The 24822-nt window shown below is 42.2% G+C and overlaps 1 protein-coding gene across 1 annotated transcript in view; it reads left to right on the forward strand.

Annotated features, from left to right (window-relative positions):
• The first annotated feature begins 6567 nt into the window (after positions 1-6567).
• SPON1 (spondin 1) overlaps positions 6568-24822 on the forward strand; it is a 180645-nt gene continuing 162390 nt past the window's right edge. Inside the window, exons 1-2 of the mRNA XM_014269910.3 lie at positions 6568-7043; positions 13384-13490. Of these exons, the coding sequence (XP_014125385.2) occupies positions 6821-7043; positions 13384-13490 (330 nt within the window). The 5' untranslated portion in view covers positions 6568-6820. The remainder of the gene's footprint in view (positions 7044-13383; positions 13491-24822) is intronic.

The following is a 24822-nucleotide window of genomic DNA, read 5'->3' on the forward strand; positions in this document are numbered from 1 at the left end:
TAAATATTTCCTTTAAAAGGAATGGCTGCTGAATACAGCAGGAGAACAGGGGCAAAGGAAATTCATATCACCTAGCAGGAGGTTGTTGTAGACAGTTTGCTTTGGGAGAAAATCCTATTCTGCAATATCAGCTTGAAGTGCAGCCCCTGTTCCCAAATGTGTCAGCCAGTTCGCTGATGGTATCACCTTATATTTATCATTCATTCTTGTTTATTTCTGTCTTGATTTCATGCTCAGCACCAGAAATCCCAAAGAATTTTTCATCCTTCCCTTATCTGCCTGGCTGTGAGTCTATGCTGTTTTTACTTTCTGGGTTGGGGTTTTTTTTGCTGTTTTGAGGTTTTTTTGGAGTCTGAAGATGATGTCATTCTTGCTTTAGGTTTACTTTATGGATTGGGTTTTTTTTGCTGTTTTGAGGTTTTTTTGGAGTCTGAAGATGATGTCATTCTTGCTTTAGGACCCGTTGTGTCCGTGGGATGTGTTACTGTACCTTTTCCTTCCATACTTGCAGTCTAATTAGAACCTATTCTAACCAGAGTTGACTGAAGATTTAATTACTATATCACTATCAAAATGCTTTTTGGAAAAGAGGATAGATTGATTGAGTAAATAGTGGTCATGTAGAAAATTTGGAGAGTGTGTTTTTATAAATTATTTGTCTAGATAGAAACAATTTATTTTCTTAGGCAGTGTAAGTTTTTTTTTTTATGTTCTTCCTGGCAAAACATCCAGCCAGAAACTTGGTAAATAAAGGTTTTCTTCTGTATGCAAAGTTTCATTTATATTCTGACTTTGAGAGCTCTCAGCTACTGAAAAAAATAGGAACTTTATCACATACCTCATGTCTTGGAGAAATACAAATAGAGGGTGAACAGGTGAAAGCAGCAGCCAATCTGCAGGTGTTAAACAATTCAGGGAGGAAAATATGGTGATAAGAGAACACTGAATAGCTGAATAGTGAACATGAAAAAAGCTGAATTCAGTCTGGTTATTGCCTATTAGTATTTTAGCCAGATATGGTCAGGTTAGAGGCACTGAGGTCAAGGCAGATGCAGAAAAACATGCAGTCACATAAAATCAGTGACAGGTGCTTCAGTATATGCTGAATTTTAGGTTGGCATTGATGTTTTAAATTAACACAAATGCCTGCAGAGTTATTGTGTTGGCTTAGTTGGAAGGAGCAGAGATGCAATTCAAAGGGAGGTTTTATGGTTTCTTTCTGCCCTGTCCATGGAAACTGCGAAGTTCCTAAAGGCAGAGGCTGCTCAGGGAGAAAGCTGGGTGTGATTGGAGGGCATGTGACCTCCAAAATAGAAATGTGGTGATGCTCCAGGTTGGCAGCAGTGGATTTCCTTAGGGGTAAATGAAGCTGATACTGGGCTTGGAAGAACCAGTTGTTTATTCTGCTCTTGGGAGTTTTCAGGGATTCCCAAGATAGATCTCGAGTAGCTGGGTGGGATAAAGGGAGAGATTTTTTAAGAGCATATTTACTTTCTGATATTGGAAGGAACCCTGAGTTAAATGTTCCAAGAAGCCTGGGTCTTTCCTTAGCAAGCCTCCTCCCCAGAATAGACTCTGTGTGGAGGATAAGCTCCTGTCAACTTCTCATCTTGAAAAATCCACTCAAGAGCGGCCTTAGTTTAAATCCCATTCTGCCTTTGTTATCCACAATGCTGGATAGACTTTTCTAGATCTTTTGCAGCCTCTCTGCTATTTCAGAACATGTGTTTTGTCCCACAGATTTCCAGTTTCATTGAGGTTTTGCCCCATTTGAGCCCAGGAGGAGCCTGCACAGTGCTGCTCTCTCTGCCTCTGTTTCTCTCAGCACCTTCAGTAATAAGCATGATGCTATTCCCACCGTGTCAGGGACAAAATATTCCTATAAAATGCCCTGGAAATAAAAACTCTCTGCATTGTCAGTGTGAAAATATGCAGAGGGCATGCATGACTGAACAGGCAAATACAGTGAGCTGCTGGGAAGTTTAATTTTGGAGATACATGGTATTGACTGACAGTGGTGTAAAGTGGTGTAAATGGCAAACAGAGCTCTGCAAACATTTACTGTCATTACTTGTCACTGCTTGGCTTCTGGAGAGAAAAGAAGTGGAGAACAGTGCTACAGAGAAGTCAGAAATCATTTTAAGTGCCTCCCAAGCTCTTTACTTTGTCTAATAGGACAGCAGATATCTCTGGGTCCCTTTCTTTCATGCCCTTTCAGACAGCATGAACTGTGTGAGAAAAGCCTCATTCTTGCTGTAGGTAGAGGGGGATTTTAATAGCAACAGGGTTATTATTCCATCTAAATCAATAGAGGGAGTTTCTGTCTTGTTTAAGGAAAACTGGCTGTGGCTGCTGGAGCAGTGGGAAAGGAGGGAGATGCAAATTAGACTGATAGCTAAATCTATAGTGAGACACAAAGGTCAGAAAATGAGATAAGCACCTTGGGAAGCGCAATCCTGAGATGCCTTTCCTGCCCTCCCAGAAGGTTTTATTGCAGATTGTGCTGTTTCCCAGGCATCCAGAGCCTGCTCCTTCCTTCCTTTGCCTGGACAGCAGCATCCTCTGCCCTGGCACCTGGGAGCAAGGGAATGTTTTGCTCATGAGGAAGAGTTTAAAGTCACTTTTGGTCATTTTCCTCAGCGAACATCTCCTAATCTGGCAGAGGTATTCAGAATGCACTTAGTGCAAACTTTTGATGGTAGGTGACCACCTGAACCCCTGGAGAGCTTTTGATCCCAATACAATTCTCAATACAATTAATGTCTGAGGAGGAGAAGGAAAAGGCACCCTGGATCTGTCTCCAGAAAATCCAATTTAATTGATGCAACACCCTCCATCTCCTTTCTTTCATTTCAGCATCAGTTCAACATTAGAAGCCTACAGTTTCTATGTGGAACTGAGAGTGCTTTGAGAAGATTTAAATTTTCACAATGAGCAGCTTCCTGAGAGATGAGGATCTGAGGACTTGCAAACCAAGCAAGGAGCTGAAACCCATTTGTCTCTGACATTCTACAGGAATATTTTAATCATTAGCTCTTGTTGGAAGAGTGGGTAACATTCCAGACATCTTGTGAAAGAGATGCATCCCCCTATTATTATTATTATTATTATTATTATTATTATTATTATTATTATTATTATTATTATTATTATTATTATTATTTCTGTATTTTAATTTTTTTCTATATAAAATATATTTTTATTTTTTAAACTTTTATTTATAGAAAATACTAAAGCTCCTGGGGTTAGGGACGTGAATCCTAGAGCCCAGTGAAGTTATCAAGCACCTGATGGTTGTGAGATTTAGGGCACCAGCCACCCTCATGTGTTATTTTGGCTGGATTTTTTTGGCCTCTTGCTCTGAGAGCTGGCTCTTTTAAGGGGTCTAATATTCATGTAATCAGTTTATATATTTACCTGAGGCACTGGTTTCCTTTGAGGTCTGTGGTCTCTCAAATCAGGTGTTGTGTAGCCAAGCACATTGTTGCTTTGCAGAAAATTCCCAAGACTTCAAGCAACTAACTGAAATCAAAGAAGCAGAAGGAAAAAAAAAACTATTAAATGCCCCCTATCATATCTTCCAGTCAATGCTGGGGTATTCTGCAGTAGTTGGAGCAGCCTTCTAAAATGCCAATTGAAAAAATGGGCTCCTTTTCTGGGGAAGCAAAAAGTGAGAAAAACTGCTGACACTGTGGAATGAGTTTTGTTTGTTAGGAAAGCCCAATTTGTGGAGTGAGGGGGAAGGGAGAGAGAATTTCCTGCAACCATTACAGCTCCATCAGGTGCAATATTATCCCAGTAATGATTGTTATGCCTAATAGTCATGGACAGCAACTTTATTCATGCTAGAAAGTGCACAAAGGAAACTCTCCCAGATGCAAGGCTTCCTCTGTTAGATTTGCCATGGATGGTTGGGCTCATCAGTCTGCATGCTTCTCTGACTGATACATCATGCTGGATGCTTCAGGCAAACACACACTAATTAGTAGAACAAATAGAAAACCCCGAGGATGCCCGTGCTTAATGACATTGCCCATACTCTACACTGTCTCTGCAACAAATTACTCATTTCATGGCTGTAGGCAGTGCAGGTTAATTTGTCTGTATCAGTTGCTAAGTTGAAGCATTCACTTTTAGCAAGACACTGTGCTATGCCTTTCTAGGAAACTTTACAATGCTTTTGAACAAAAAAAATTACCAGAAGTAAAAGCCCAGGCCATTTCAGGAATTAAATACTAAGAGACACAAAATCTGCTGGAAGCTAAGAGTCAATAGTTGCTGATGAATCAGTTACCATATAAAACCCCCCAAAACCTGAAAAGGACTAGAAACACTTCGAGGAGCATTGAGTTAGAACACCACCCTTGCTCAAAACAAAGGTGGATTGTGCAGAAGCCTGTGCAGCTCCTGTCAGGAATGCTTTAGTCAGGTAATTGCTTTTCAATCAACCTCAGCACAAGAAATGAGAAGTCAAATTAATCAAATTCACAGTCATCTTTGGCTGAGGGACCTGCATAAAGCAAAGCTTGTTCTCATAAATGAATGAGGTGAAGATCATGATCAAATGAGACCTGTGACAGTGTTCACAGGGATCTCAGGTTGAGGGAAGAGATGAGGATCTGGCTCCATGTTTCAGAAGGATTGATTAATTATTTTATTATATATATTACATTAAAACTATACTAAAAGAATAGAAGAAAAGGTTTAACCAGAAGGCTAGATAAGAATAGAAAGGAATGATAACAAAGGTTTGTGGCTTGGCATCTCTGTCTGAGCCAGCTGACTGTGATTGGCCATTAATTAGAAACAACCAACACAGACCAATCACAGATACACCTGTTGCATTCCACAGCAGCAGATAATCAATGTTTACATTTTGTTCCTGAGACCTGCCAAGACCTCTTCTCCTTCCCTGATCAAACTCTTTGCTCAGCAGTGGGAGTCCCTGCAGTCTGCCCCAGCCTCTGTAGCAGGTGTGTCTCAGCAAGCATGTCCTCACAAATGGGATTTTACCCCTCACTTTGGGACCAGAGCTTGGCTGCCACCCTTCTCAGACCTGGAGGGACATTGCCAGTAGCTCTGTGTCTGCAGCAAATGCTAAAATCTCACCCAACCAATCCCATCTTTTTAAATATAATCTTTAGTGAATGAAGAATTTGAGGCTGTGGCAATTTAAGTTCTTCATAAGCGTGCAACAAACTGAAACACAAACAAGCTGACACAGTAGCAAAGGGCAAGTAATCTTTCAGAAAATAAAGGTCCTGCATCCTCACAGACACCTAAATAAGCACCTTTATTTGACACAAAACATGAGGTTGATGCTATGGTCTCTAAAATCTTTGAGGTCTATGGTCTCTAAAATCAAGTGTTGTGTAGCCAAGCATTGCATTGCACATTGCTGCTTTGTAGACAATTTGGAAGTTGCTAATCAACTTCCAAAGGTAAGTTTGGAACCCAAAAATTTGCAAACCGGAAGCTGTGCATAAACGCAGTTGTGTTCATCCATCTGCTACAGTCCTGTCCTGGAGAAGGGGGTTGGAAAGGGATTTGTGCCCTCTTGTGCATCTGTCATACTCAAAGTATTCAGATCCTGTTTGAAGATCTTTCCTGCTTTCTCCTCCACTCAAAAAGCAGTGGAGGAAGGGAGAGAAAGAAGAGCATCTTAGGCTCAAACCCCCGGAGTTAGGGACCCCAGGGGTCTAGGTTCACTTTCTTTTCTTCCACCGTTGTAATCTTCTTTTGTGGATACAGACAAGTCGCTCAGCCTCAGCGTGCCTTGTGTAGAGGCAAAATAACGAGCCGTGCTCTCTGCCGGGTGCATCTGCTGGGATTTCCCGGGGGCTGGGAGGGACAGACCTCCCACACTGCCCTAGGTGAGGTGAGCAGCTCTGGGAGCGCACACACACACACCCTGCGGCTGTGATGGGGGCATGGACCTCGTGTTTGTGGCACAGCCACCTCCCTGTCCCCTCTGTGCCCTCCGTGGTACCCAAGGAGCTGCAGGGAGCACACACACACCCGCACATCCTGCAGCTCTGATGGGGACATGGTGACAGGCTGCTGGGGGCATGGACCTCGTGTTTGTGGCACAGCCACCTCCCTTTCCCCTCTGTCCCCTTTGTGCCCTCCGTGGTACCCAAGGAGCTGCTGGGTACACACACACACACATCTGCACACCCTGCGGCTCTGATGGGGACATGGTGACAGGCTGCTGGGGACGTTGACCTCGTGTTTGTGGCACAGCCGCCTCCCTGTCCCCTCTGTCCCCTTCTGTCCCCTCCGTGGTACCCGAGGAGCCGCAGCGACGCTCCTGCTGCTCCTGTCGGTCTGTCCGCGCTGTTCAGCCGGTGATGTTTATCACCTCTGCTGCCTCGCAGGAGGACGGGAGGCTGGAGGGGGATGTGGGGGGAATTCTTTGAGCCTCGTTATCCCTGCAGTAACTCCAGGCTTTAGCAGGAATGCGGGTGATTGATTTCAGCGCTGGGGGCTCAGCAGCGTCCCCTGCCCCTCTGCCAGCGAGCCCTGTGAATTTAAACACGGCCGAGCCGCTAAAACAAACCAGCACTTCACTCCGGGCTCTGGGCAAGATCACACTTCCCTCCCTCCCTCTCTCTCTCCCTCCTCCCCTCCTCTCTCCGTCCCCTCCCTCTCTGCCCCCTCGCTGCTTTTCCCCTCCCTCCGCCGGCAGAGCCAGCCCAGCCGTGCCGAGCCGAGCCGGCAGCCTCACACCGGGGCCGGGGCTGCCCGGAGCGCTCGGCCCGAGCTGCCCAGCCCTGCCCGGCCCTGCCGTGCCCCCCAAAAGTTGTGCGGAGCGCCGAGGATGGGAGCGCATCTGCAGCCGCTGGCCCTGCGGCTCCTGGCGCTCACTTTCCCCTTGGTGGCCAAGGGTTTTCCCGACGAAACCCTGGAGAAAGCCGCCAAATCCGAGGGATATTGCAGCCGGATCCTGCGAGCGCAAGGCACCCGGAGGGAAGGGTACAATGAATTCAGCCTCAGGATGGAGGGCGATCCGGAATTTTACAAGCCTGGGAACAGTTACCGGGGTAAGTTGTGCATCCTCCGCATCCCTTGCTGGCGAGAACGGTGAGGATGAGGGGCTGTGGAGCCGTGGCGTGGCTGTGCCTGCCATCCCCGCATCCCTCTTGGCGTGTACGATGCGCCCCACGCGTTACTTTATTGGGGATGCTGCTTCCATGGCGAGCGAGAGGAGTTGGGTTTCGGTGGATCACTTTACTCCCAAGCACTCCTCCTCATTAAGAGGAATCTCCCTTTTTTTACGAGCCCTCTGCACAGGCTCAGCGCTCGCACAGGATCGCAAGTTGCAGCGATGCAAAGCGCACTCGCTCTTCCCCCGTTTACCCGCTCCTGTGGGATTCCTTCCCATCCCTTTAAATATAACCCAGGGCACGGGAGAAGCTTTGGCATTCAGCAGGGAGGAGAGGAAGCTCGGAGCTCACCGTTCCTGCCCTGAAATGTGAATGTTAACATAATGAGTTAGCATATGGGCAAACATGATGCAGCACGCTGCCAACTTCCCACATTTTCCACTTACGTTTATCCCACCCCATTTCTTTTTTTTATTTTTTTTTTTTTTCCGGGCAAATGAACAGATGGTTCAAACAGGAAAGAGGCAGAGACAGTGCTAACGACCACTGTAAATAAGAGATGGAGGAAGGCATTCGTTCTTCCCTGAGCATGTCACACACAGTCCTTGGAATGAACTTCCAAAGCACATTTGGGTGTATTTTGCTAATTAACAGGCAAAGACAGATTTTGGTCACTTTTCCTGCCTCACTCTATAATGCTTTCAGGAATAAACCTGCTTGGAACGTACTGTTAATCTTGTGTTCTAAAAGCGTTTTAAAGAGAACTTGGACATTTTTAGGTACCATTACTAACACACTTTTAGGAAAAAAGATATTGGGAGAGCCTTCAAAGGGTTTCTTAGATCCAGGGTAAAGAGCAACGTTTTCCCATTGGATGAACATGGGAATCTCAGTATATATAGGGAGAAAAAAGTGTGCATGTAGCATAATCATTCAAAGGCTGGGAAATGCATCTGCAGCAGTAGTTCACCTGTTTTGAGCACCACTCTGTAACTTTGCATGATACTGATTTGATTTTTTTCCCCCAAAACTGTTTTATTTTGACACGATGTGAGGAAATGCACATTTCCCACAAGCTGGATACCTGCTCCAGACATTGGGATCGGTACCTGGAGTCTAGAAGATTTCATGTGGTCTGTCAGCTTGGTATATCTACTAAGCAGGATAAAGATGTGCTAAGTTTTTTGATTGTGAAAAAAGTGAACGTTCTTTAAAAGTTTTGGAATTCACTTCTGTGAAAGCGTTACTGGACATTTTCAGTCATCTACCAAAGAAGTTTCTTTTGCATAGAAATGTAGGAAGAAACTCCCAGATGAATTAGCAGAACTAATTATCTGGAGATATTAGGTCTTGGCATTAGGAAGTCAATTAATAAAATCACATTAGGCTATTATAGCTGCTTGGAAGTGAGAAGATTACAGCTAATAGTAAAAAAGTTAAAATGTAGAACAGAATATGTGCCTGCATTTCTGATCCTTAGGACTGAAGTACTCAGATAGCACTTTGGGGTGTGAAGATTATTCTTTAAGGACACAAATAAATTATTCTTGGAAGAACACAAATAAATGTTGTTGTAACATAGCAGTAGTTAAAACTGGCAATATACAGAAAGTTTTGAGAGCTTGCTTTCAAAGCCATTTCTACAGTCCAACTGGAACTTTATTACTATTTTATGCAGAGGATGGAAAATCCAACTAATGATTTAAAAAATGAGACATCAGGTCTGTGGGGTTTTGTTTGTTTGTATTTATTCATCTGCAAATTACTCTATATGCAACATAGCAGATGACTTGCACAATGTCCTTAGCACTGGAGCCAGATATTCCTGTTTCCATGGCCCCTGCCTGAATGGATGCATCTGGATCCTTGGCACATTCCTTGGTGGGCTCTTGGAGCAAACTGGTATTTTCAAGGTGGATAACCCAGGAATTATCTGTGCATGCGAGTGTGCTCCACAAAAGCCTCAGTGAAGGGACACCCATTTATCTTCATGCCTTCAGTGGATGTGACACTTGAGGCTCTCAAGGAGGAAATATCTCAGAACTCTTGCAGTGTGGGAATCAGGATTCCACACTGTTTGAGGGAGTTTTTATGGCTCCCCTGCAGTTATTCACCTTTAGCTCAATCAGAATCTATTTGCCCTGAGGGGGAAGCCCTGGGGGGAGCTGTGAAGCCTCGGTTTTCCACCTCTGGAGCTGTGGTAGAAAACAGCAGCCCTGGGCACTTTTCTGGGTGGGCATTCTCCTCCTCTGCCTGGCAGCACTGAAAAAGGGCACGTTCTCCTGCCAGACCATTAGAAATGTCTCCCTGCAGGACCAGGTGTGTGGGCACACCATCCCAGGGTCAAGGTCCTCTCCTCCCTACTGGGCACCTTCCACCTGGATGGAGCTGCTCCATCAGAGGCACAGATGAGCCTGAATCTGGATGGTGGTGCAGGGTAATGATCCTTGAACACACTCAGTCCTGGCTTCATTGATTGTAGAGTTAGATTAATGATTGCATGAGGTTTCCATGAAAAAATGAGGTGAGTTTCGTGCTATTGAAATGTAAATAAACTTGCTCCTATGAAAAGGCAGTAGCGTGCCCATTTCACATGCTAACAGGCAGTAGACCTACTTTCTGCTATGATATCATGAAGTGATTATTCTGAAGAAGAAAAGGAGTACTAGAATAGTTATAACCCTTACATATACCTTCTGTGTGTGTGCTGTTTCTGGTTTTAATGGAATTTCCACTTGTAGGTCAGTTCACTTTCTCAGTTTTTGAGGAAGGGATCACTTAAGATGTTGTGCTCCATTGCATTGGTTTGGGGACTTCTCTTCTAAACAATGTTGAGTTGAGTCTTTTTCTTTCCATTTCTTTCTTCTTGCAAACACTTTGCCAGCAAGCACCCATTCTGCAGCTACATTAGCCATTCCCACGTTTCACAAAATACGGGTGAAATTTGGAACGCGTGTTTGTTGGTACTTGTGCAGTGTACAACACAGGATGTGTAGGGTGAGAATAATCAGATTTCCTGCCTGAAACCAAAGGAGCAAGTGCTTTGATCACCCCACCTTCAGCTTGGGACGCTGGGGAAAGAGGAGTGTGTTGAAGGCGTGTGCCAAAGTGCAACTTTTACAGTGATTAGAGACTTGCCAGAGGGATGGAAGCAGACAAAAGTAACTGCTGATTTGTAATCTTCCCTTTAAAGTGAAATCCTTAACTCGGATGCTTGCAGGAAGTTCCTATCGTTCAGTGAAAGTTAATTAGTGTGAAGGCGGTGTGAGCAGGACACAGCTGCTGCTCAAAACACCCGAGTTCAGCCCAAGAACTCTCGGCTCTTATGCAACAAAGAGCCGCTCCCTTGTGAAAAACAGATGTGCTCTGACAGCTTCCCAGTGCAGGGGCAGAGACTCCAGAACAGCTCCGGATTTGGGGATAAATCCCTGTGTGCTCTGGTGCCGCCTGAGCGCACCTGGTTCCGAGCACCCACAGAATCCTTCCCAGCCCGGGTGTTGCCCGGCGTTCTGGCCTAGCAAAGCACACACCCCGAAGGTGTAGATCCCAAAGCACACACCCCGAAGGTGTAGATCCCAAAGCACAGACCCTGAATCCCCAGGACCGCTCCGCTCCGTGCGCTCCCGCTCCATCCGTGCGCCGCACCGCGCTCCGGAGCAGCCGCGCACGGACGGACCCGCCTGAACCCCGGGGCTGGGCTCGGATTGTTGGGGTTTGGGGCTGGATTTGGTTTGTTTGGCTTGGGGCTGGGTGAGTTCCCGAGCCCAGCTGCCTGGATGAGGCTGCTGAGTGAGCAGCACAGCCTGGGGGTGGGCGCATCCTTCCCTCCCATTTATCCGGGGTTAAAATCACTGCAAACCGCAGCGGGGGCACTGCTCACCCCAGGCATTCAAAAACTATGAGTCAGGCTTTGGAATCGCCTTCCCTTCTGATGTTTCTGTAGCGTTTCAGGTCTTCTCTCTGTTTTGTAGGTAGGTGTTTAGAATTTGGAAAGCTGTTTGTGACTTGGTGAGGAAAATGAAAACTTGTTGAGTCAACTCGCAGCTGGATTCTCTGCTTGCTTGCACACATATTTGAGTGTTTCTGGTGTAACCTTTAACTCACAGTGACTCAGAGTCTTTAATTGCATGTGATATGGAAAAATTTGTTGCATGTAAAAGGCCTTTATGGCAGTTTAATTTCTAAGAATCACTGCTCAAGCAGCAGTAATGTGTTCGTCTCTGTTGAGTTCAGCAGTGTGCTGCTCTCGGTTATTGCAGCTCAGAGGCTGCCTGTGGGTTGTCATTTAGCCAGAGCTGCAGAAGTTTGCAAAACTGGACTAATCGTGCTAATTATTGGGCAGGAAATGAATTAATGGATTGGAGCAATACTTTGTAAAGTAAGCAGAAATTTTAATGGCATTATGCTGCTACCCCATTTTGGAACAGAATATGTGAAATCTTCTTTCTCCCCTAAAACCATGACATTTCAGCTCATCATAAGGTTCCATGGAATGAAAATCTTGAGAGTTGGGGGACTTCCTCTTGTGCCTATCACTACCCCAGATTTGTACAGGTGTTTGCAGGTTTATAGGTCAAAGAATTGGCACTTACAAAAAAGTTTGAAAATTGAAATCAATCTCTCCAATCCTTTCTTTTTTTTGACATATAGTCAAAAAAGTTAGGTATTTGTACAGGCATCATGAGTTTTAGACCCAAATACAGCTGAATAATGCTATATATTTTCAATTAGCCTATTTTATATTTTCCTGCTACTGAATCTCTGGATCAAAGAGCTCTCCATATGTTCCAAATGAACTCTGGGGCATATTTTGAAATCCATATCTTTTAAGGGCAATCTGTAATTTTTAGCAGTGTGATTCAACCCCTTGCAGCCTAATTGTGTGAGAGGGAGTCTCTTGTGGATATTCTTCTATGGAGCAGCCCTGGTAGTTGTAATTTGCTCTGAAAACTGTGGGTGGTCTTCAGTTTTTATTGTGCCTGTCAGGGCTGGAGAGTGTGACAATAAAGTACCATGAGTGACTCCGCAATTTATGCTTAAAGTAAAAGCTGCTTAAAACATTAAGAGTTCAATTTTCTGTCTCTTTAGCTTAATTCTAGTATAACTTTTTTTCCCCTAAAATTTACCCCTGTTTCAGGAAAGGATTGCTTGTAAATTGTTGAAGAGAGTTTGGTAATTTCGAAAGCCCTGCCTCGAAATTCTGCCTCATTCTCTCTTACTGACAGTGCTCAAAAGAGCCCCAGCTGAGGACTCTGAGATTATCTCAGCTGGTTGGAGCCTGGTGCTGAAAATGTGCCTTCAACCCCTGTAGGGGCCATTCCCTTCAGAGCTGGGTTTGGAGATCCTTGTTGGTGCCTTCCAGCCCAGAATATCCTGGAATTCTGTGAACTCAGATGTTGCTTGGGTGCTGCTGATAGTGAGCAGACAGAACACACAAAGCTGTCTTGCACTGGCATCCAATCAGGGATTTAATCCTGCTGCTGGGCACGGTGAAATCAGATTAGTCAGCCCCACATTCCCTGTGCTCTGCTGGTGGATCCAGGGCTGCCTTCCTGCCCAGGACGGGTGTGTGAAGGAGGAGGGTGTTTGCTGCTCTCTGGGATTGCTTTGGCAATCAGGGCTGGCAGCACAACCTTTGGGGGTGAGCTTCAGCCAGGAGTTTAATTTTGTGGCCTCTTTTGCCCTGAGGATGAAGCAGAGGAAGGGTATTTTGAGATTCCCCCATTTCCAGAAGCTGGGGCGTTGTGTTGAGTGTAGCTGAGCTGGAGCAGGCAATGCGGTCATCTAGCATTACAGACAGAGAGACTTTCTGTGCACTAAAGTACTTGGTCTGGGCTCAGAACTGGACAAAAAGCACGAAATCAAATGTTTAGGGATGCTCCTTTACATCTAACACCCCCTCACCCCCCCCAAAACAAACAAACAAAAAAAAAATCACAAAGAAAAAAACCCAAAGTAGAAAAACCCCATGCACGTGTATCCCCACCACCAAAACAGCCCTTCTGTAGATCACAGCAGATTATCAATCTGGTTTTAAAAAAAAGTGGAGAGAAGGAGAAAAAAGCTGAGTTATTTCATGCCAGTGTTTCTCAGTTGATGTGGAAACTTGGACTGAACATTTTGTATTCTGTCTGGCTTGGCTCCCTGTTGTCAGCGCTCTAACTTTGGCTGATGCCAACGCAGAGCACACACCTTTCAAGCTGTGAAACGACGTGCAGGTGGCTGATTTCGCAGCTGATGGCTTGTTTTTGTTGTTTCCCTGCTCATCACACCCCAGTGACGCTGTCTGCTGCCACTCCCGCCTACTTCCGAGGCTTCACCTTGATCGCCCTCAAGGAAGGGAAAGAAGGGGACAAAGAGGAAGACCATGCGGGATCGTTCCAGGTGAGAGAACTTTCCCTGACCTACACCCCTGGGAATCTTCCTTACTGTTTGCCTGGCTCAAAGGGAGGTTTTATGGGCACAGCAGAGTGCAGAATGTGTTTTGGTAAGCATAAATGTTTGTGGGTGTTGACATGAGGACAGCGCAGCGTGTTTTGTAATTCCATGCGTGTGGCGTTTTCAGGGTCCCCTGTGGCAGGAAGGAAATGATGAATCTGGCTCCATTTTCTTAGAAGGCTATTCTATGCTATTCTATTCTATTCTATTCTATTCTATTCTATTCTATTCTATTCTATTCTATTCTATTCTACTCTACGCTACTCTACTCTACTCTACTCTACTCTACTCTATTACTAAAGAATCGAGAAAGGATACAGACAGAAGGCTAAAAGATGATAATAATGAAAAACCCTTGATTCTCTCAAGAGCCCTGACACAGCTGGATGGTGATTGGTCATTAAGTTAAAACAATTCACACGAAACCAATGAAACCTGAACCTCTGTTTTGGATAAACAATCTCCAACCACATTCCAAAGCAGCAAAATGCAGGAGAAGCAAATGAGATAATTATTGTTTTCATTTTTTCTCTCAGTCTTCTCAGCTTCCCAGGAGAAGAAATCCTGGTGAAGGGATTTTTCCAGAAAATATGACAATGGCACCATGTGTGTTCAAGGAGTCAAGGCTCCTGTACCTGGACTGCAGCTTTCCTCCCCTCATTCCTACAGCTAAAAATGAGCATCAGTTATTTGAACTAGAGCCTAGGACACCTGACCTTTTATCCAAAGTGAATATCACGATTGGTCTATTCATATTTTGGCCTTTGTGTTTCTCTGCCTTGATATTTTTGTCCACTGAGATGCAGAACAGGACTCTGAGAAGTGTTTACCATGGCTGTAATGACTGTTTTATCATTCATAAATTAGATTCTGCTGTTTTATTTATGCTCAGTAGTACTTTACTTAATGAACACATTCAGTGGGATGAAATGTTTGTTATTAAAAGGATTAGAATCCAGAGGGATGATTCACAAATTGGTATTTTCAGCCACTCCATGCAGGGAATTCTGGAAAATGGGAGTAATATATAATGTTTATGAAAGAAGGTAGAAATTGTAAATTGTAGAAATTGTAGAATTGTAATGTAAGTAGGTTTGGCTCTCACATGAGGTATTGTTTGCTGTTTGACTTTCCAGGCTTATAAATATTGTTGAATTGCATTGATTACAATTTACAGTATGAGTAATAATAATGATAATAATTTTGATAGTGATTTCTAGGCAAAGATTTCACTTGCCTTGGGTTTCAAGGTTTTTAAGGGCAATACTCAAGTTGCAATTTTGGTGATCTTCAAGGAGCCAGAAATGAACATATTTTCCTAATTTCTTCTAGATTTTTGTATGTAGCAAATCTGATGTGCAAACTCAAGAAGTAATTGCCCAGTTTTCTTCAATGCTGAGTTTGCTTAGAGGACTCTGTCTGGTTTTCATATATTTAATAAGAATATCTAGAATAAGTGAGAACTTCTTTGAGGTTGGAATAACTCCATCTTCCTTAAAATGAAACAAATTCCTATTTGGGAGAAATCTTTTTAATATGTACTTTTGATAAGGTTGGATTTTTAAAGAATAGGCTGGTATTGAAGGATCAGCTACTGCTAAGAAATAGAAATAGTGATGTTTCATCTATTTTAAAAGAAGCTTGTCACCATTAATTTCTTCATTTCAGTTGTTAGTATCTCTGTGGCTGTGGCTAATGGGAAAAATTTGGCCTGAGTTTTGTCTTTATTTCTAATTCATATTGAGAAACTCCCTAAGCTTTGGTGAAGTACAGAGGCATTTTGAAGTTAGCAGAGTGGGAAGCAAATGGAAATTTTCTATAGATGGATAAAAAAAATCCCAATGGATCTCAGTTGAGGGAAGATTGCAACCCATACAATGCACTTAATTAAACAATCTGAACTCAGTGTTCTTATGGGCAGAGGGGAGTGTCAAAAGTTATCCATAACTAAATTTGTACATCTGTGGTTTAAACACCATGCTCATCCCACGTTAGCACAACTCCCTGAAGTTTATTCAGATGGTGTCTGCCTGTTCTGCCTCTGTGGATACAGATGTAAGATTCTCATTTAAGAATTCAAAGAATGCTTGCAGTGGTAAATACAGACGTCCCTTGTACCATGGCTGGGTGGTAGCAACTAGGAGAAAAAAGATGTTTGCTTCAAGTGTTTGCACTGTGTTTTTATTAGAAAGTGGGGATGCCAAGGGTGGCTGAACAGCTGTGCAGAGTGAGGAAAAGCTGTGTGTGTACAGTAACGTGGATGCCACTTGCAGCTCTGTTTTCCCTCTGTTCAGATGGAGCATATGCCATCCAACAGCTCACACGGTGCAGCAGAGCTCAGGGAAAATTCCTTAACAGCGGCATGGGACTGAATGCTGCTTCTGGACTGCACCTCTGCCTCCATGAGGAGACACATCCACTGCTCAGAGCCTGGTCAAAAGAGAGCACTGCTTGAAGCAAGTGTTTCACTGCTGTGGGATTCACGTTCTCTGAGCAGAGACAATTCTCTCTCTCAGGTTTTTTCCTGGAGAAGCAGAGAAAAGAATGATCCAAACAATCCTCATCTCCTTTGCTGCTCCTGTTTTTGTGCACAGGTGGAGTGCACTGTGGAAGAGTGTTTACCTGAAGGGATTTGGTGATTGGATTCTGGTGTGAGTGTTTTGTTTTCTTGGCCAACTTCATCAAGCTGTGTCCTGACGGTCAGTCAGGAAACAGTAATGAGATTTTGTTCAGTGGAGTTCTTGTTCAGTTGTTCAGTTTAGACGTAGCAATATAGATTAATATAGAATAATATAGTATAATAATAGTATATAGAATAATATAGAATAATATAGAATAATATAGAATAATATAGAATAATAAAGCAATTAATTAGCCTTCTGATACAATGGAATCCTGCTCATCATTCTTGCTGCCCGTTGGGCAAATTTCTGCCGATACACCAGCATCAGAAAACTTCCTGGTGTGATCACAGAATGGCATGAAATGGGAGCTGACCAAACAAGGCTCTCCTTCCATGACTTAGAGCCTGTCAGACTCTTGATTAAGTGCCTCAAACTGTGAATTACAGCAGGTTTCCTGGCGAAAACCTGGCTCAGGACCAAACCCCTGGTGTCAGACTGGGCAGCAGGGAGGGCAGTGCTCAAAGCTCTGTGAAAGAGCATGTGCTCTTAAAGAGGGGCTGCCATGAGTTTTTGAGGTGGATGTGGCACACCTGGAATTTAGAATTACACCGTTCCCAGGGTCCCAGTGCAGCTGGAGCAGGGGCAGTGCTGCAGCCCATTTGTGAGCAGCTGCTGTGAGCTCCTCATGGCTCATTGCTCCCGTGTCACTCTGCAGGTCACCAGGTACAGTCAGTCTTCATTAATCATCAGGCTGCAGGGTTGTGATCCTGAAAATAGCACAGCTCTTAAAATTCATGGTTGGACAGGTGTTGTTTTTTTTCTGTACACTTACTGGTTACCCCTATACTTGAGACCTTTGCAGATGTTTGGTGTGGACTGCACCATCCTAAATCTGCTCTCCTCTGAGAAAGCTGAGACTTTAAAATCTGATTTTACTGTTTGTTTACTCAGTGCAATTCCTTGGTGTTTTTTGTCCTTGTAGTGCACACGAGACACAATCCAGCCTTAAAATAAATCACTTTGTCTCCCAGAAACACGTGCTAAATAGCTAAATTAAATATGGCTAGGGAATCCAAGATGCCAAATTCAGCCACAGAAATCTGGGGATATAGAATAGGGCTCTTCCTTATGCCAGCAGTGATTGCACAGCTCAGTGGGGCCCTCTGAAAGCTTTGGCTATCTGTCCCATTGGCCTCTTTACACAAACCATTCCCAGCTCTTGCCATGCAGACTGCTGATCCTTCTCTTTTGTAATGTTTAGCAACAGTCTGCAAATCGTTTGGAAGGCAAATGAAACCCCAGGGCAGCACTCACCACTGGCTGACTGCAGAAGAGAGTCTGTACAGGCCATTTGAATCAACATATGCATGCAGAGTGATAGATTGGGTCTGATAAATAATGTACAATATCAGAAATGCAGCGCCGAACCTCATCTCATCTGTCTTCCTTGTTCTCTGAGGAAGGATAAATACTCCAAGGAAATTTTTGGTGGATGTTTTGTCAATCCGTTCTGAAGTGTTCCAAAAGAAGAACAAATTCATCTCTCCAAGTCTAAACGCTTCAGTCTATTGTATTTAATAGGAAATTTAAGGAGAACTTTGTAGATCTTTTACTAACATCCAAACTGAGTCTTCATTAATCGTGGTTAAATTGCTCTCTTATGAAATTGTCTTCCTGAATTAAGGATTTTCTTGACACATTATGAGGAAGGTAGTCTGAAGTTTCCTTTATTCCCCCCTCATATTCCAAACACACTCTACCTGTTCATTATTCAAATATTCATATTTTCATTGTAGGCTATCTCGTTCCAGCTTTGCTTTGGAGTCCCTGGTGTTCAGGAAGGATTTTCTCAGTCTGTGGTTTTTTATTATTATTTTTTTTTTAATGTAGAGCTTAATCCTATTTATCAAGGAAATTATGAACTGCAATCATGTCCTTCAGGATGCCATTCATTCCTCCAAAAGAGGGTACTATTTGTGAACATGGCTGGTAATTAAACACTAAATAAAAAAAAAATAGAAAATATTTTTTTAAATTAAGATATTAATTACAAATAGTAATGAAATAATATAAAAATATAAAATATTTAAAATAATAGAAATAATTATATAACTATTTCTATATAAATATATAATTTATATATAATTTAATTATATATAATTATATAAATATCTATCAATGATATAAATATATAAATTATATCAATATATAATATAAAAATATATAAATTTTTATATAAATATATACATTTATACATAATATGTAAATTTATATAGAAATATATAATTTATAGATAATTGTTTAATTATATATAATTGTATAAAATTATATATAAATAATATGTATTATTTATATAATATATATATGTACATATATAAATAATTCTATATATATAAAATGGTATGCAAACATGTTCTATCATGTACAATGATAAGCTGAATCACAAAGACTCAAAATTAAGCAATTCCTCGAACTCCTTTGGCATAATCTTGCTAGATTTGTATCTTCCACCTGCATTTTGGTGATAGTTTAGTGTTAAATGCCTTCAGCACAGCAGTTCCCCTGGAGGTGTCCTTTTGCCTATTTTTTGCTCTAGAGTGAACCAGAAAAATTCTTAGTTTAGCTGGCTGAATTTAAAAAAGCAATGTAAGAAAGTGAGCAGGCACAGCAGCAGCCAGAATGGAGGTTTCACTAAAGATGTGGCGTTTATAAAAGCTTGAGGCTGTCCTGAAGAAGAAGAAAACATTTAAGGAAAATGGGAGTAGTCAGCTAAGTAAGGTGAGCAAGGGGTCCTTTATCTTTGGTCCCTGCACCAAGAGCCCAGACACATCCTTTGGTTTTGGTCACCCCATTCTTTTGATGCTCTTTAGTTGACTGATGTGCTCAGCAAGGCATTTAGATGAAAAGGTATTTTTACAACCTCTTGGAAAAGCAGCTCCTCTAATGCTCTGTTGCAGCATTTTATAGGGATCTTACATCTTCTTGATGCAGTGCATTTTGAAAGATGCAGTCTTAAAAGGCTTTCAGCCATTTCAAATTATTTATTCTTGTATTTATAAGCAAAGGTTGCTTTATGGTTTTTAAGAGAATTAATGACTGCAATTATTTTTTTAAGCCTTTAATAATAAAAATTCAGGTATACTTGGGTTATCTTGATTTTCTTTTAGGCTTGTTATGTTTGAGTTTTTTACGCTTGCATCCCAATTTAAGCTCAACAGGCTACTTTGTAAATAACTTATTCTGAGGTGCATCAATTGATGTAGTTTTCTTTAACAAGCCCAGAACTTCCAAGTATTTTGCTCATGTTTGCATTCCCCACATTCCCTGTCCCAACATCTCATCACTGAGACAGAGTCTGTCATCTGAGTGCCTAAAAGCATGTGGAGGTAATGATCCAAAGCTATAATTACAGGAGTATTTTAAACGGAATATGCCAGGTATAGGATTTGTAGACTACGCAGGTAGACATGAACTCTGAGTCTGTAAAATTTAAATCTCTTGTTCTTTTGCATTTACAAGAGCATTCCCAAATTTCCTTTCTACAACGATCACTGCAAATATTATTCTAGACATAAACCCCCTCTATGTTATGATGGAAAACCAAACTCCTGTTCACCTTTCTAGTAGGGTGGATTTGTTTAACCTTGATGAAGACTTTTGCACATTTTTTCCAGAACTCCAGATTCTGTATTTTTAATATCCAGGGATTAAAAATGAGCTTAAAAATAAAAATCCCCAAAAAAGTATCTGCCACTGCCAGTTTTAGCACTGACTGGAAAATGTGAACACTTTGAGTGAGATTAAATATAAATATCTCTGGTACACTGGAAAAACCTCAACCTGAATGACTTAGAGGCAATATTTTCATTAAGAAATTGCCTCAGGAGGTGAGGTAGTTATGTCTTGCTTTAGAGCAGTAAAAGGTGATGGAACTTGCAGAACAGAAGCAGCCTTGATGGTCATTATTTGCCGCTGATGAGGCTGGAGAAAAACCAAACTGGATCCCAACTGTGCAGGTTTTTGCTTCCTTCCTTTACATTTTTATTCAAGTTTTATCTTGTGCTGTGAATGGGACAAAGAAATCTTTGCATGGTATTGTTTTCCAGGTTTTGCAGCTCTGGTTTGTTACACCTTGTTGAGTGTGCACTGAGCTGCTGTGTCTTTTAGAATAAATGATTCAAACCATAACATTTCACAGCCAAAATCAGAAAATACGAGAAATTTCTGAATACTGTTTTGTTATGTATTTTATGACAGTGGATCTTTGAACTACTAACGCAGGTACAAAGAGGAAATAAATATGAAATTGTACTTGCAGTGTAACTTAGTTCACTGCTGAACAAAAATGGGATTCAGTCTCTCAGGCTGGGCTCATTCATTTTTCTGGGGGTTTTCTTGCTACATCACTATCATCACTTTAAAAAACAACTTTTTTAGTTAATTTGGCTTTAGTTTATCTTCTGACATTTCTTTTTCTTCGCCCTTTCCCTATCTTCCTGCTTGGCTGTGGAAAAAACCATCTCACTTCTGGCCACATAATATTTAGTCCTCTTTCTTTAATCTAATCTAATTTGTCCTCTTTTCCTTATTTAAAAAAAAAAAAAAATCTTTTTTGTCTGCTGGGGAAATGCTTTTTCTTGAGAATGACTTCAAATGATGATTGTGTCTCAGTAAGAGCTTATGTTTTTTGGAAAGGGTTATGCCTAAACAAATATTTAATTTGTGATGATTCAAGTTCTGTTTTGGAAAAATACCAGCCAAAACACAAATGAAAGAAACCCTCTGAAAACAGTAAAACCAAAAACAGGAAGCATGCTTTTTGAGACTGGTGAGCTGAAACTCCAGGCTCCTCTTCAGACCCAAAGCTTATCAGAGCTGGAATATCTCAAGTGTAACTTCTGCCCTTTTTTTGCACAGTGCCAATGCATGAGAGCCAGATTACATCATGGTAAAATATCAGAATTGTCTAATTAAATCCCCTGTTCAAGAATAATATCTATTAGTTTATTCTGTTCTTTGGGCTGGCATTAAACTGCAAGACTTCCTGGTTCTAAGAGGCTTCTAAAGGGACTCATTAAAGAATTGTTTCCTAGAATTTGGCACTGACACTTAATCCTCAAGAGAGGAAATTACACTGGAAATTACAGATCCCAGATCCCAGTCTGCTCCTCAGGCACATCAGTGTTCAGAGTCCCACTCTGGGGCTCTCGGGGGGTTTGGGATTTTGGGATTATTTGATGCCTGAAGAGGGTTCTCTGTTCAGGTTCTTGCTGTCCAGAGGCCAGTTTTGCATTTGCAATTGTCTCACCCTGAGACCAAGCCTGGCTCCCTCCAACTCCGTTGTGTCAATCAATGGGAGCTGTGTGTTCTTCCCCGGGCAGCGTTTAAGTGCACATATCTGTCTCAGTGACTCTAAGGGGATTTGCTTCAAATATCCATTTATTTCCAGCCTAGGTAAACTGTCCAGCTCATTGTTATTCCCCTCTCAGATAATCTTTCTTCAGACGGTGGCACCTGGGCCATGTGAAATTTTAGTGAAGACATTTAGCCCCTCTGGCAGCAGTCAGATGCTTTACAGGTGCCATATGGCAGCTGCCATGGGTTATAACTCCAGATGTATGTAGGCTCCACGTTCACTGGAACATCTATTCAGCAGCTCTTCCTTCATTTATAATGCTGCCATTATGCTTTCCCTCCTAGATTTCCCTTTTTGTCACCCACAGTTCACCCAGGGCAGCCATCAGTTGCTCTGGTTTGTTTCTCTGCTGAGAGAGATCAGCACGCTTATCTCTCAGCTCCTGTCCCCTCCTGAAATGCCCCAAGAATTCCCTCTGATGCAGTTTCCCTTTCTGCTGAGACCTTCAGCACGTCACTTCCAATCAGTGGGACCCAGAGCAGGAGTTTGTTCTTTGCACTCCCACTCTGCATCGGGTTAGAGAGCATCTATCAGGCATTCCCTGCTGCCTGAGCCATCACTGCCTGCAGTCCTCACCCTGGCAATGTGGAGCTGGACACCTGTGCTACCCCCAGAATGACACAGGCCTTCAAAAGGAAGGGTTATTCTGGGAAAATGGCTTTATTCCTGCTCTTCTCTCCAAGTAAGAAGTCAGCTTCCAGCCTGCAATGACAGGCTATGGGCATATGGAATTGTGCCTGTGCCTGAGAGTCTTTTCTCATGATGTGTTTTCCTTTCCCACCATGTGAATTGGGACAGTGGGGATAGAGGGGAGGAGGGTGAATGAAAGTGATGCTAAAGGCTGAGGCTCCGCTTGACAGTTTCTCCAGGTTATGCAGAAGAAAATATATATATTTGAAAAAAAAAAAATATATAAAAAATATAAATATATATAAAATTAAAAATATAAATACATATAAAATATAATTATATATCTATATAAAAATGAATATATGTATAAATATATATAAGAAAATATAACAGAAGAAAACCCTGTTGTCAGTCCTCTGGACTTCTGAGAGTACACAGATGCCAGTAGAACAGTAGAAAGTCTCCCAAATAAATTTAAATTGTGGTCCTTCTTTTATTATTTTTTATTAGGTGTCTTTTTTTTTTTTTGTTTGTGTGGTTTGTTTTGATTTTGTTCTTTCTTCCTTTCTTTCTTCCCCCTCCACTGTTTTGAGAGGTTTTGGTGAATCCTAAGCAGAATGGCTGTTTTAAATTCAGGAGTTTACCTACCTGACTTATTTAGGAATGGCTGCTGTAGACAAAATCCATCCTCCAGGCTTCATGGTCAGTTCTCACTGCTGAATTAATTGCTGCTAGACTGAAAGTGCTGCTCGCTACGCCTGTTGTCTTGAGAGCTGCTTCCTGAATTCAGAAAGCACTTTTGCATTATTCAAGTGCCAATAGTTTTAGCTTCCATGACTCTAGACTGCTCAGACCTAGCCCTGAGAGTTCTCCTTCTCAACTCTTCCCTTTCTAATGATGGAAGGGACCTCTCAGTGTTTGCCAGGGATGTTGTTTCAGCTTCCACTGCGGCCCTGAGCAGTTGTAGCTGATTCTTGTCTTTGCTGTGTTGTCTCTCTCTCTCATGACCTCACAAGCCAGGCTCGTTACTCATCTGATCACTGAGCATTTGTTTATCCTGCCTCACAATGATGTAAGACCTGCCCAGGAAACAAGCAAATCCTTGGATTCTGGCACGTTCAGCGTGTTTGCCTTTTGGTGCTTTGTCTTCACAGACCTCCAGAGATGGTTTTGGTGGTTTCACTTCGTGCAGTGATGAGTGGAAATCTCTAATGGTGTCCTCAGAATGATGTGCAGGGGCTCACACAACTGAGAAATTTGCCCTCTCATCCTAATCTCATCAGATGTTTTGCTTCAGTGCTAGTGTTTACTCAGGAGACTTTGCAGACGTGTTTCTCATCAGGATGCTTTTTTTTCCTTCTGTTTTCCTTTCTGTTTTCTCACAAAACTGTGCAGCAAAGCTTGGATTTAGCTTTAAGAAGTTTATTTTCCCCTGACCAGGTTGAGGCTATTTGGAGTTCCAGACTAAAAAAATCCGTGTAATGTTGCCCGTTCTTTCACACTTTTGCAGCTCTTGTGAGGTGAAAAGATGAATCTAACTCCATGTTCTCAGAAGGCTGATTTATTTTTTTATGGTATTATATTAAAGAATGATACACTAAAACTATACTACAAGAAAGAGAAAAGGATACAGACAGAAGGCTTTACAAGAATGAGAATAAAAACTTGCGACTGACTCCTCAGTCTGACACAGCTGATGGTGATTGGTCATTAATTAAAAACAATTCACATGGAACAAATTAAACGTTCCCCTGTTGGTAAACAATGTCCAGACCACATTCCAAAGCAGCAAACCAGGGAGAAGCAAATGAGATAATATCGTTTTCCTTTTTCTCTGAGGCTTCTCAGCTTCCCAGGAGACGAAATCTTGGCAAAGGGATTTTTCAGAAAATATGACAGTGACATCCCACTTGCCACTATAGTTATGTAGTTCTGCTTTCTGAAATGATTCTTGACTCCTGCTCCAAGTAGTTGTGCCTCTGGAAGGACCTGTTATTGGGAGTTTCCCAAAATGGAAATTTACATATGAACAATCACTGAAAGGGGACAAGAAAACTTTCTTGAAACCGTGTTCCTCAGAAAAGGGCTGTAATTTTTTTTTAACTTATTTATCTCAAACCGTCCCCCTTCTGCTCAGTTTTGTCTCCTTTTTTACTTGTTGTGAGAAGAACTGAAAGTCATATATTCAGCTCCACTTTTCTCATGGTTGCATAAGAGGCAGGATGTGAATGTACACAACATGTTCTGCAAAACCAGAATTTTCTGGATTAGGTACTTTTGGTTTCAGTAGCTATAGACAGGTGACTATATAATGAATACTGACACAGGCAAGATATTTACACAAGCCATAATTATTGGGAATCTGTTGAACTTCTGGCACAAAAATAATTATTTTACCAAACAAATATTTGCCAGAAGATGCTTGGTATTTTTTATGCATAGTTGCTTTTGATTCTTAAAACAACATTGAAATTAATTTTAGGACAAGAATACATCAAGAAAAATGAAGAAATTCCCGATCCAGTTGCACAAAAGCTGATGTTTGGCTCTTGAGAATGCTTTTCAGAGTAGTCAGTAATTAGAAAGGGAAATTCCCTGCTGGTGTAGA

This window comes from Zonotrichia albicollis, chromosome 6 (genome assembly GCF_047830755.1).
Source record: "Zonotrichia albicollis isolate bZonAlb1 chromosome 6, bZonAlb1.hap1, whole genome shotgun sequence".
NCBI lineage: Eukaryota > Metazoa > Chordata > Aves > Passeriformes > Passerellidae > Zonotrichia > Zonotrichia albicollis.